Genomic DNA, 12398 nt, shown 5'->3' with positions numbered 1-12398 from the left:
ACAAGCGGGCAAAGCTTCCAAAACTCGCAGAAATCTCTGCATGTTGAAGCACATCAAAGGAATTTTTCCCTCTTCAGATAATATTTCCTTTGCTGACATGTATTTAGTATTGTGGTTGGATGACTCATAAAGATAGCCTCATGGCGTCCCAACGCAGTTGAAGCACAGCACACGCCAACAAACATTATTGTCAGCCTCAAAATAAAAACAAAACGTTCAGCTAAGGGTCAATCAATCAAGGGCGCTTTGAAGAAAATTCCATTTAGATATTACAAATCATAACAGAATGAATCTAAACCAGCTGACTTTTTGTGAAGAGGACGTTCATGTACAATAAAAATTAAGCTGGCTCTTCGGGGTCCAACTTTTCTATTTTCTTACTCTTGGACGTGGTCACTGGTGATGGATGCCAGTTTTTTAAATTGTGTTTTTGTAGTTCATTTTAGAAAGATCCGAAGTAATCGAAAACAGATCGGCAGAGAGATCTAGAAGGTGAAGCACTATCATGAAAGGCTAGCTGTAAAATCCACTTACTACTGACAGGTAACTGCCTTACTCTTCAGGGGTTTCTTGTTTCCCCCAAATTCAGAATTTGCCTCAAGAGCTCCCCAGGTGCTCATTACGGAACCGGCCAGACTATCTCTTGCTGGAGGGACAAACCCAACCTTTACTAATTTTCTAGCTCCGGCTTTCATAAAAACTTCATGACAGAAATGCGGCTGCAGTCAAGTAACCAAATACCGTCATGCACGGTTTCGTTGAAACCATTATTTAATGAAATATAACTGCCCAGGAAACCATGGCAGTGAGTCACATGCTGCCCAAATATGTTCCCTTTGAACTGGAGACCTTCGGAGAGCCAGCCAGATTTGTGCAGCCTTATACCTACGAGGGGTATAAAGCCCTTTTTTTTTTTTTTTAAGCTTCATGTTTAAAAACTAAAAAAGAAAAAAAAGAAGGAGAAAGAAAGAAAATAAATAGCCACAGGCAAGAAGCCAAGTTGCAGAGTACAGGACCTTCTGCTTTGATGTGTCTGTGGTGCCTAATAAAGCTAACCAGTTGCTTCTGATTCTAAAGGGAACACGGCTGTTTATAACTGAGGTCATATATTTATATGGCACATGTTTTCGAGGGATTTTGAGGAAAGGGTTTTCTCCCCCCCTCTCTGTGATCTGTTTTTGTGTTCCCATCTCCATTTCAGCCTTCTTTAGCACTAAGTGGAAATGCTTGACCAACAGGTGCACTGAGCGGATGTGGCAGGGCATCTGGGAATCCACCTTGCTTTTCTGCCCCTCCCATGCCCCTCCCCACCTTCCCCCCACCCCACCCCAGCCACAGGCCTCCCAACGGGATTCTGGAAAATGAGGCTGGCTCCACTTTGGGTCTGTTACCCTTTGGGCTTTGCCCAAACTTCTCAGGGAACCGGCGGCTTCTCCACGTTCTGGAACTGCCTGATCACCCGACATGTATCTTGAATGGTCAAAGGGCCAAAGCCAAACACTCTGACACCTTTTGAGGGACCGGGATGGGTTATTCTGGCTCAGCCATGGCTGCTGAGCTGAAGAGCTCGGGAAAAGCAGCCTGGAGCAGGCTGAGAGTTAGTTCTTGGCCTCCCACGTCTCTGTGCAAATGACACTGTTTTCCGAGGGAGAAAGCCTAAAGACGGCAGGGTGCACGGGATCTGGGGCTGCATCTCTGAACTCCTATCTACACGCAGGCACACACCGGCTGTGGGGGAATCACCCCGCATCGGCAAGTTTTCCCAGCTCATTCAGGCACTTGTGGATGTTCAGGCAGTGGCGTGGAAGTAACGACACCACGTGCACCGAGTAAAAGAGGCCCTTCCGGGAGGCATCTTTACTCCTGAACTCTCGGGATAGTGTGGTTGCAAGAACCAAGGAGATTCCAAAAACCTAGGAAAACAATGTCTGCCAGTCCTCACAGGGTTCCGCAGGACTCTGCAGGGTTTTAAAACCAGCAGCAAGCCTGAATTTGTACACGCAAGCCAAAGGGCTTCAGCTACGTTGAAGTGGTAAATCAAGGTACATACGTTACCTGTACTGAACTACTGTTAGATTCTGTTCTCCGCAGTGCCTTGCACATCGGATATACCTCATCCAGCTCGACTTACTAGGTTCCCCACCATCAATAAAGTGCTGTAGTGTTCCATCTTGGTCATATATCTAGAGAAGAGGTCAGAAGGTCAAGTAGTTAGAACGAATCATCAGCAATCATTTTCCCTGCTTCCCTTGGTGTCTTTATGCGTCGGCTGCAGAAATTTATGGCCTGTAGGTTCGCTAGAGCTTTATTGATGTTCGCGGAAACTCAACCGGAATAGCAGGAAAATATTTTTGGGTGATGCAAGTCGATCCCGTTTTTCTTATCAAGCCGATCTTCCCCTGTATTCAACATATTTCTGGTATCTCGAGGATGTGAGTGACCATGTTTCCCAAAGGATATTTAACCTATTTTGACAGGCTACTCCTAAGTAATGAGCTGCCGGATAAACAAAACAAGCTGAAGGGAGAGGCCATGCTGACATGGCTGGAACATCCACACGAGAGGCCCCCGGGCTCAAACACGTAACTGTTCGAAGGCATTCGGGACGCAGTAACCGTCTGTTAGACGAGCCGGGCGACCCCGGGGAAGAAAGCAGGTGGAATGTTATAGACGTGCAGAGAACTGGTTAAAACAAAACACAACAGGCTCTCATTCAGATGAAATAAAAGGGCTCTCACCTCTCAGAGAATATGGGACTGCTGTTGTCAGCACCTGAAACTATTAGGGCAGCCATCAAAAAAGAGAGACCCTCAAGAAGAGAAAGGGGGGGCAGAGAATGACTATTTCCTAGGGATTGTAAATGTCTTAACTGAGGTTGGTCTACTAATGACTGCTTGAGGTCATTCTAAGCAACTCTTCTTTCAAGATCACATTCAAGGAGGGGGGCCTGGGCCGTTTAGTTGATTAAGCGTCCAACTTTGGCTTAGGTCATTATCTTATATAGCTCGTGAGTTCGAGCCCCACATCAGGATGTCTGCTGTCAACACAGAGCCTGCTTGAGATCCTCTGTTTCCCTCTCTCTCTCAAAAAATAAACACTAAAAAAAAATTTCTTAAAGATCACATACAAGGAAATGAAATTTGTTTCAAACCAGGCAGGGACAATGGGACAAAAAGTCTCACGCGGAACACTAGCCAACCCAGCAAAGGCAGAGTCTGAGCCGACCACAGAGGTCATCAGCTCCTGTTTCCAGAAACCAGGTGAGCCCTGGGGAGCTTGGAGGATGTGGTCTCTCGAGGGGTGTGAGGTTGGGGGCTTCCATACATACAGCCATTCCAGAAGGGAATCCCAGTCCTAGGGGGCATCTGGGAGGCAAGGGGTGCAGTTCTCAGAAGGAACCATGATGCGACTGGTCCTTTTCAAATACAATAGTGATGGGATCCTGGTAATTGCTGAAGTGTTGCCCACCGCATCCTGGAAGTCATGTCTCTTACCCTCTCATCAGCCTTTTCCATTGCTCTCTTCCAAACACACATGGAGAACAAGTCTTACAGAGAGCCTCACTGGTTACACTAGAGACTAAAATTAGTACAGTGATTCAGATTAATTTAGCTCAGCATTTCTGTGCTGGGGGCCAAAGGGCTTAGTGATGACAGTTTCTTTTATTATCTCTAGTCATTTTAAAACAGATGACTTGTTTTTTTGGGTTTTGGGTTTTGTTGTTGTTTTTGCTCATTTGTCTCCACCCCCAACCTCTCCCCTCATCTCAAAGACATCCCCCACCCCTCAAAGACAAGACATCAATCTGATGGAGGGAACTGCTGGAGAAGAAAGTGTAGCGCAGCAGGCCGATCACAACTGATAATCAATGTCGCCTGAGAAGAATAAAGAGACTCCTGGATTATATTATAGTTAAGATTAATGACTTCTTGCAATTCCTAGTTTGAGGATGAGGGCAAGGGAATGGAATCATTTCATGAGGTAGATGTATCTGCTCCCTGAACCACCTAAAGACAGACTTTGCATTTAGGTTAGATCCCACTGTATTATGTGGCAGGGGTTTCTGCTTTCCTTTTTAGGAAGCTGGTTCCGAAGATTCAAAGTCTCAACCGTGACTCTGCTGTTGACAACCCGTGGGACGCTGAACAAAGCCATTAGTTCCTCAGACACCAATGTTTACCTAAAATGGAGCCAGAAATGTTGACAACCCAGCCCCTCTGCCCTATCCTTTCCCCCACGAACCAACTTCCCTTGAGAGCTGCGAGTGAAAACAATTATGAAGCGTTTTGAGGAGGACAATTCTCCTTGGTGCTTCTAGCCCATTTCATCAGCAGCACATGAAACTCTAGTATTTACGTGTAACGGGTGTCACTTGGACGCTGGCTCATCTGAACACCAGGCACAAGCCAGTCAGTCTTGAAAATGGGTATAAAAAGGTTTCTCCCTATACTCTTGTCTTAGCAAAAATCCCCCCAAATTAAATGTAGTATGACGACAGGAATCCTATCATTTTTGCCTGCTTGATTGGAACTGCTACTTGCCTTGAGGGGAAAAGTAGGTGGCTATTTGTCAGGCCTTTTCCCAACATCACACAACGTAGCATAGGACATGAGGCTGTGCCTCCCCGGCTTCCGCTAATACCGACTTTACGCTAACTCAAATGGAAAAGTGACGAAACTCGCAGGTACTTTGTCAGATCCCATAGCCGTGCCCCCAGAGTTGAGGAAACTCATTCGACCTTGATGTTGTTCTCTCCCTCGGCCCCCAGTGCCCAGCCATCACCCAATGGAGTTGAACTTGCCTCCTACATGCTTTCCAAGAACGGTCTCTCTCTCTCTCCACCGTCACCATCATCAGCCCGAGTCACCTTCCTCGTGCACTATACCACAGTCCTCAGTGACACCATCTGTTTAACCTAAGTCCCCCCGAAATAAATGTCATAACTATGTCACAAAATGTCACATCATGACAACATATATTCACAGCACGTGGCATTTCCTCAAGGGGGCTCATCATAATAAGACCAGTGCCTCCTGGTCCTGGTTCGTGGTCCCCAACCAAAGTTTTTAGAGGGGCCGAAAATGTACGCCTGTATACTTGGCTCAAGGTCATCCTGGACCCCTTCTGGTCTGTGATGTTAAATGTGAACATTTATCTTTTTTTTTTTTTTGTAAGGTTTTTAAAAATGTATTTGTTTTGAGGGGGGAAGGGGCAGGGAGAGAGAGAATCTCCAAGCAGGCTCCACACTGTCAGCGGAGAGTCTAGTGCGGGGCTCAAAGAAACCAACTGTGAGATCATGACCTGAGCCGAACTCAAGAGTCAGATGCTTAACTGACAGAGCCACCCAGGCGCCCCCCCCCCCCCGCAAGAGTTCACATTTAAACTCAGTGTTTCTAGAACAAGAAACAAGGGGCCAGAAGGCACTGACACGTATTTCTGTTCATTCCTCGAGTAGAAGGGGAATCCAAGCGGGAAAACGAAGATACCCAAATGTGAGCACTGAGCAGGAACTAAGAAAAGCCCTAGGTACTCACTTGGGCCCTATCATCACCATCCATCATCAGTTCAACTTTGTTTCCATTTAAGAGCTCAGGTGTTTTTTTGTTGTTGTTGTTCCTGTTGTTTAAAGGATGCACTATGTGCAAAATTCTGCATGTAACCAAACTATACAAGGACAGTGAGCCTATATCCATCTACTGTATCAGGCAGGGCCCAACTTTCTTTTCCCAAGACACAAGGAACTAAAAACAAAAATAATATAAAAACAGGGAGGGGGACAAAACAAAAGAGACTTATAAATATGGAGAACAAACTGAGGGTGGCTGGAGGGGTTGTGGGAGGGGGGATGGGCTAAATGGGTAAAAGGCACTAAGGTATCTACTGAAATCATTGCTTCACTATATACTAATTTGGAAGTAAATTTTAAAAAATAAAAAATAAAGTTAAATCAAAAGAAAAAAAGGCAGAAGGAACTAGAAGTGAAGAAATGTTTCAACAAGTTTCAAGCTAGAACAACAATTCCAAGTTCAAGAAGGTGTTCTTGGACATTGCATTAACATCTATATTTGTGGGACAGTAAAATGAAAATTTAGATACCTGTAGGACTAAAAAAAAAAAAAAAACGTAAGGAATTTAAGGATATCAATTAATGCTGATACCGACATTTATTTTGTTTTCATGTCCTTTCAAAAGAAACCATGCATAAAGTGTTTAGACAATCCTCTCAAGATCTATGAAAATGTCAACAAGGTCACAAATTCTGTTCATTCCAATAGTGAGAATGAAGGTAAGAGAGTGAAATTTATATTAAGGGAAAGACTCATTCTGGAAGAACACTTGAATAAAGCAGAGTGTTTTGTTTTGTTTTTTTAACGTTTATTCATTTTGGAGAGACAAAGAGACAGAGCATGAGTGGGGAAAGGCCAGAAATAAAGGGAGACACAGAATCCGAAGCAGGCTCCAGGCTCTGAGCTGTCAGCACAGAGCCCCATGCGGGGCTCGAACTCATCAACAATGAGATCATGACCTGAGCCAAAGTCAGATGCTCAATGGACTGAGCCAGCCAGGTGCCCCATGCTCTGTTCTAAGGAAGTCAAACCAATAACCGTGTGGAAGTGGAGGAAATACATGTAAAACACACACACACACACACACACACACACACACACACACACACACACACAGGATACTTGGTGGGAAGTGAAGTAAAATTTTCAAGTAGAAAACTCTCCAAACTATACCAAGTGTATCTGGCATATTGGTTTTAGAAAGGTAGCTCCAGCTTTGCTGAAAACGAGTGTAAGACAGCACAGTCATATTGGAAAACACTCTGGCAATATTGAAATAAAGCTGATGATGTGTAAATCCTATGACTCAGCAATATCACTTCTAGGAAATTACCCCCACTGAAATCCCAGCGCCCCAGGAGACAAGTCCAAGGGCATTCACTGTAGCACTGTTTGTAATAGTAAATAATGAGAAATAATGGAAATACCCTTTATCAGAAAGACAAACTGCGCTTTAATTACCCAATAAAATAGTACAAAACATTTAAAGGAAATGAATTAGATCTGTTTGTATTCAGATCTAGTTGATATGGATAAATATCAAAAACAGAGAGTTGAGGGGCACCTGGGTGGCTCAGTCAGTTGAGTGCCCAAGTCTTGAGTTTGGATCAGGTCGTGATCCCAGGGATTGTAGGATCAAGTCCTGAATCGGGTTCTGCACTGGGCATTGACCCTGCTTTAGAGTCTCTCTGAGTGTCTCTCTCTGAGTCTGTCTCTCTCTCTCTCTCTCTCTCTAATAAAAATATAGAGGCACCTGGGTGGCTCAGTTGGCTAAGTGTCTGACTTCAGCTCAGGCCATGATCTTGCAGTTCATGAGTTCGAGCCCCGCATGGGGCTCTGTGCTGATAGCTCAGAGCCTGGAGCCTGCTTTGGATTCTATGTCTCCCTCTCTCTCTGCTCCTCCCCTGCTCCCACTCTGTCTCTCTTTCTCATAAATAAAGATAAGATAAAAAACAGTAACAAAGAAAGATTAAGGAAAAACAGGCTGCAGATTGATACACATGATACGGTTTGTTAACATTTCAAAATATACAACACTCAGTAGCATACTTTATGAAAGCGTATACTGCAATATACAAGTAGTGAGAGCTAAAGATACATACAGTAAAATTCTGAAAAGGTTCACCGGAGGGGTTCATGATAACTTTATGAGAGCGCTGGCCTTGGGGAAAAAGGAATGGAGGTAAAATAAGGGGAATTTACCTGAAAAGTTTCATTTTTCTTAAAAAAAAAAAAAAATCTGAAGCCAATATGGCAAAAGCTTAATACTTACTTTTTGGCTGGCCCACATACTGGCATTTCTATATCATACTTTATGCTTTTCTGATTCTTTTCCAAAAAATCAGAGAGAGAAAAATAAATGAAAACCTAGGCACTCATTTCTTTGTAGTTGGGTGTTTGCATGTGTTGTTAAAATAGAGAAGCTGACTATATTACCCAAGGTTAAAACGTTATCTGTGTTATCTTCCTAGGAAAATGTTTGGAGTATGTACGACTATGTCAACAGCCCCTGATTTCTTCTGTGATCCTTGTTGTTGCTATTTTAAAACCTTTATTTTTGGTCTGTGCTTTCTCTTTTCTCTTTTATCAATGCGACTGGAGAGATAAGTAAGGGTGAACGCTAATTCTTACCTCTTTAAGGGGATTTTTGCAGTTTTCAGTCCAGTAATATTTACTGGGATGCCACACATGATGGAAAGAATGACCACACGTTCTTGCTTATTACAAACCACACATGACATCAAACGAAAACCACCGTGTGAAAGGTGTGTATTTATTTCAATCCTGGATACCAAGAAGCACCACTGTCTCCCATGACTTTAGGGTCCTAGAAGAAGAGTCTACTTTAAAGGACAACAAGAGCAATAAAAAATACATCCACGTTCATGATCTCCGGTTCCTGAGTTCAAGCTGACAGCACAGAGCCTGCTTGGAATTTCTGCACCCCCCCGTCCCTCCCCCACTCGTGCTCTATCAAAACACATAAATAAGCTTAAAAAATTAAAAAAAAAAAATGGGGCGCCTGGGTGGCACAGTCGGTTAAGCGTCCGACTTCAGCCAGGTCACGATCTCGCGGTCCGTGAGTTCGAGCCCCGCGTCAGGCTCTGGGCTGATGGCTCGGAGCCTGGAGCCTGTTTCCGATTCTGTGTCTCCCTCTCTCTCTGCCCCTCCCCCGTTCATGCTCTGTCTCTCTCTGTCCCCCCAAAAAATAAATAAACGTTGAAAAAAAAATTAAAAAAAAAATCCACCCAGGTTGTGTTATACATCCTAATCCTGAGTGGTTTGTCCACGGCTCTGTCATTTATGAATGTTGCCAATTTACATTTAATGATAATCATCATCATAGAAACAATGTAAGGAAGCAAGTAAGTTGGGCTCATTTTTAATTTATAAAAAGCAGTAAAACCTCCTTCTGAATGACAGTAATTCGTACATATCGGTGGCTCTGAGCCATCAGTTTCTCTGAAGCAAGAGTTGCAAACCCAGCAGGCTCTCGGGCTGGACTTGGGCAAGTGGCCAACTTGGTTTTTCTTCCACCGTGTTTTAAAAACTTGGAAATTTCCAACTGTTCTCAAAAAGTAAAATCAGAAGGTGAGTCCCCACTCTCTGGCAATAATCCACCGAGGCGGAGAAAAGATCACCCCCTTTAGGCCAACCCTGTGGTTCTGCACCACTCCCTATTGTCTTACATGCTCCCAACTTCAGTAATTTACTTATCAGCTTGGCCTCATGAAGCATTTCAGTCTGTAATCCCAGCCCTAAAGGAATTATTGGTACGACTAAAAATCAGTCTGTGACAACTGGGGGCACTCTGAAGGAAACCCTTTTGAACTGATAACCTGGAAACACGGCAAACATTCATTACGCCTGTGCTGCCCAGAAGCCCATCTGATTGCGATCCAAGCTTTCTGTGCTGTAGTTTTCCAGGGAGTGAGAGAGCTGGGTTCATTTCTTTCATTCTTACCAGCAGAGGCTTTCAATGATCTTTTTAACCAAAGGACCCCCTTGAAGTCAAAGAAGTTATAAAAGTAATTTCACTATAAAAACAGATAAAAAGAAAGTCCGCCAGAAAGCACCCAGCCAGCTCACCTAACCTCACCCCTGCTCTTGGAGGCGGCTGCTGGGACATCACCAAGGGCTCGCAGTGAACTGGGGGGACCTGTCTGAAAAAACACCACAGGCAGAGCACTTTCTCCGGTGGACAGACCTCCATGAAGATTTCGGTCGCCCATTCTTCTGCTAGGACGCTGAGTACCTTGGCTAAATTTAAAGCCCAGGAGAATCAGATTTGGAAGGGACCTCAGAGACCATCTGTTCCAAACTGATCAGGTTTGACCTAAGAAAATGGGGGCTCCAAAAGTTAGTGGCTTAGACAAAGCGAGACTTGACTACTAGTCAGTGGCAGACTGAGGCCTCATCTCCAGGCCTTCTTCCAGCCTCCATACCTCTGCTTTCCCACTGGGAGATGCCATGCCTGGGTCACCTCATCCACTGTTCCAAGTACCCTGAAAAGAGCCAGTGACTGCAGACCAAAGGACCATGCATTATAATAGCATAAATACTAATCTGTTCCTTCCAGAACATGGGTCCTTGAACTTTGGCATGGAAAGAAAAAAAAAAAGATCCCCAGGTTTTATAGGAAAACGATTAGCCAATTTTCAGTGAGCAGGGAGACATCTCTGGCCCCTCTCCTTCATTTCCACACCTTGGCCTGTCCCTGTGCCCAGGCCCCAAACACCAGCATTTGGTTGTGCGCTGAAATGCCAGCCACTTTCAGTCTTTACCGGGTGGCTGACGTGACGGAGCATATTTTATGCCCAAACGTCTAACACGGGGCCTGGCACGTGCCCGGAGGAGGACCTCAAAACACGCTGCAATGAACGGAAATGAATTTTCACAATAATTCTGTCGCTTCCTAAAGATCTTAGCTTTTACTCGAAGCCTGAGGGAAAAAAAATCACCGCTAAATGCAATTAAACTCCATTCCGAACACTATCCACCAGGGCTTTCTAAAAGAAAATATTACATCCTCCTTGAACCTAACTTCTGCCAATTCTATGAAATGCAAAGACACATTGCATGTGATTATTGAAATGTAATCAACAACTGTTACAACAAGAGCCAAGAAGTGGTCTTTGGGGGGTTTTGGGTTCAGATCTGAAAACCTAAGCACACGGAGGACGCAGGGAAGAAGAGCTACAAAGACGGTTTGCCTTGTGGTGCCTGAGTGGCTCAGTCGGTTGAGCGTCCGACTTCCGCTCAGGTCATGGTCTCACGGTCTGTGAGTTCAAGCCCCGCGTCGGGTTCTGTGCTGACAGCTCAGAGCCTGGAACCTCTTTTGGATTCTGTGCCTCCCTCGCTCTGTGCCCCTCCTCCCGTTCATGCTCTGTCTCTGTCTCAAAAATAAACAAACATTAAATAAAAAAAAAAAAGATGGCTTCTCTTATCTTCTCAGCCTGTTCTCCACAGTGCCTTCATCTGGCCCCCTCTTTCTGTAAAATTCAGAAAAGCAAGGTTTCAATAAGCAAGTGTATTAGGGATTTGAGAACCTCAATTGAAAAAATATATTGTTTGCCAAGATGCATAATAACGTTTTACTGTGGGATTCCTCTGGGTCAGGAGGGGCAGGGAGCAAATATTTTGTGGCCCAGGGAGAGCTAACACAACTAATGCCACAAAGAATAATTCTTCACTGTTTTGACCGTGAACACTTACAAACCAGAATACCTCTGCTGCTAAATCAAAACTCTTACTTTCAACAGTATGGTTGTTAGGGGGACTTTCTTAAGTATTACCAGGGAAAACATGCCACAGGAGTCACTCTGGTTAAGAGCAACTGGGGAGGGCATGTGGAGTTGTAAGCCTGGCTCCCCCTTGAGTAACCAAGTGACGTTAGACAGTCACTTAACCTCTTGAAGATGCTGAGACCTTCTTTGAAAAAATGGTGCTTATGACAGTCCCTACATCAAAGGGCTAATATAGGGGCACCTGGGTGGCTCAGTTGGCTAAATGTCCGACTCTTGGTTTCACCTCATATTATGATCCCACAATTTGTGGGATCAAGCCCCATGTCAGGCTGACATCAAGAAGCCTGCTTGGGATTCTCTTGTTCTCTGCCCCTCTCCCACGCACGCTCATGCTGTCTCTCAAAATAAATAAATAAACTTAAAAAAAAAATACAGGTGAATATAAAACTCAAATGGGCCGGTGTATGTGAAGTTCTTAAACCAGAGCTGGGCACTCAGTATAAGAACATCTGCTATCCTTAGGCCATCACTATAATTAGTAAAGAAACCTCAGCCCAAACATGACCAACCAACCAGATGGTGGCCCCTGACCACAAGACAGTATGTATAATGTAAGCAAACTCGTTGCTGCTAGGGTTGACCAGCCTGTAAGGTCACGGAGGGCAGGAATACACTGTAATTGCTTTTTAAATTTATCCACAGGCACCTCACACGAGTCTTTACACAGACTAGGAAATCAACTTCTGCTGAAAGAAAGAGAGAAGAAACGGATCCGAAACGACACAAGCAAGGTGTATGAATAAAACAGATATTCTAGGGGCTCCTGAGTGGCTCAGTCGGTTAAGTGTCTGACTTCAGCTCAGGCCACGATCTCACGGTTCGTGGGTTCGAGCCCTGCATCAGGCTGTGTGTGGACAGATGGGGGCCTGGAGCCTACTTTGGATTCTGTGCCTCCCTCTCTCAACTCCTCCCCTGCTCATGTGGGCGTGCGGGCTCTCCCTCTCTCTCTCAAAAATAAACAGACATTAAAAAATTAATTTTAAAAACCCAGAATAGATATTCTAGTTTTATCTCCCAGATGAGC

At 44.5% G+C, this 12398-nt stretch overlaps 1 protein-coding gene across 1 annotated transcript in view; it reads right to left on the bottom strand.

Moving 5' to 3' along the window:
• The window catches only part of PRDM6 (PR/SET domain 6), a 105235-nt gene that overhangs the window by 30809 nt on the left and 62028 nt on the right, over positions 1-12398 (bottom strand). Inside the window, exon 3 of the mRNA XM_047093914.1 lies at positions 2056-2183. Within this exon, the coding sequence (XP_046949870.1) occupies positions 2056-2183 (128 nt within the window). The remainder of the gene's footprint in view (positions 1-2055; positions 2184-12398) is intronic.

The sequence above is a fragment of the Lynx rufus genome, unplaced genomic scaffold (genome assembly GCF_022079265.1).
Source record: "Lynx rufus isolate CCGP_SWC_20201006 ecotype Redwood Valley unplaced genomic scaffold, mLynRuf1.p SCAF_1, whole genome shotgun sequence".
NCBI lineage: Eukaryota > Metazoa > Chordata > Mammalia > Carnivora > Felidae > Lynx > Lynx rufus.
The sequence above is the reverse complement of the archived record's forward strand: the minus strand, read 5'-3'. Positions and strand labels throughout refer to the sequence as shown.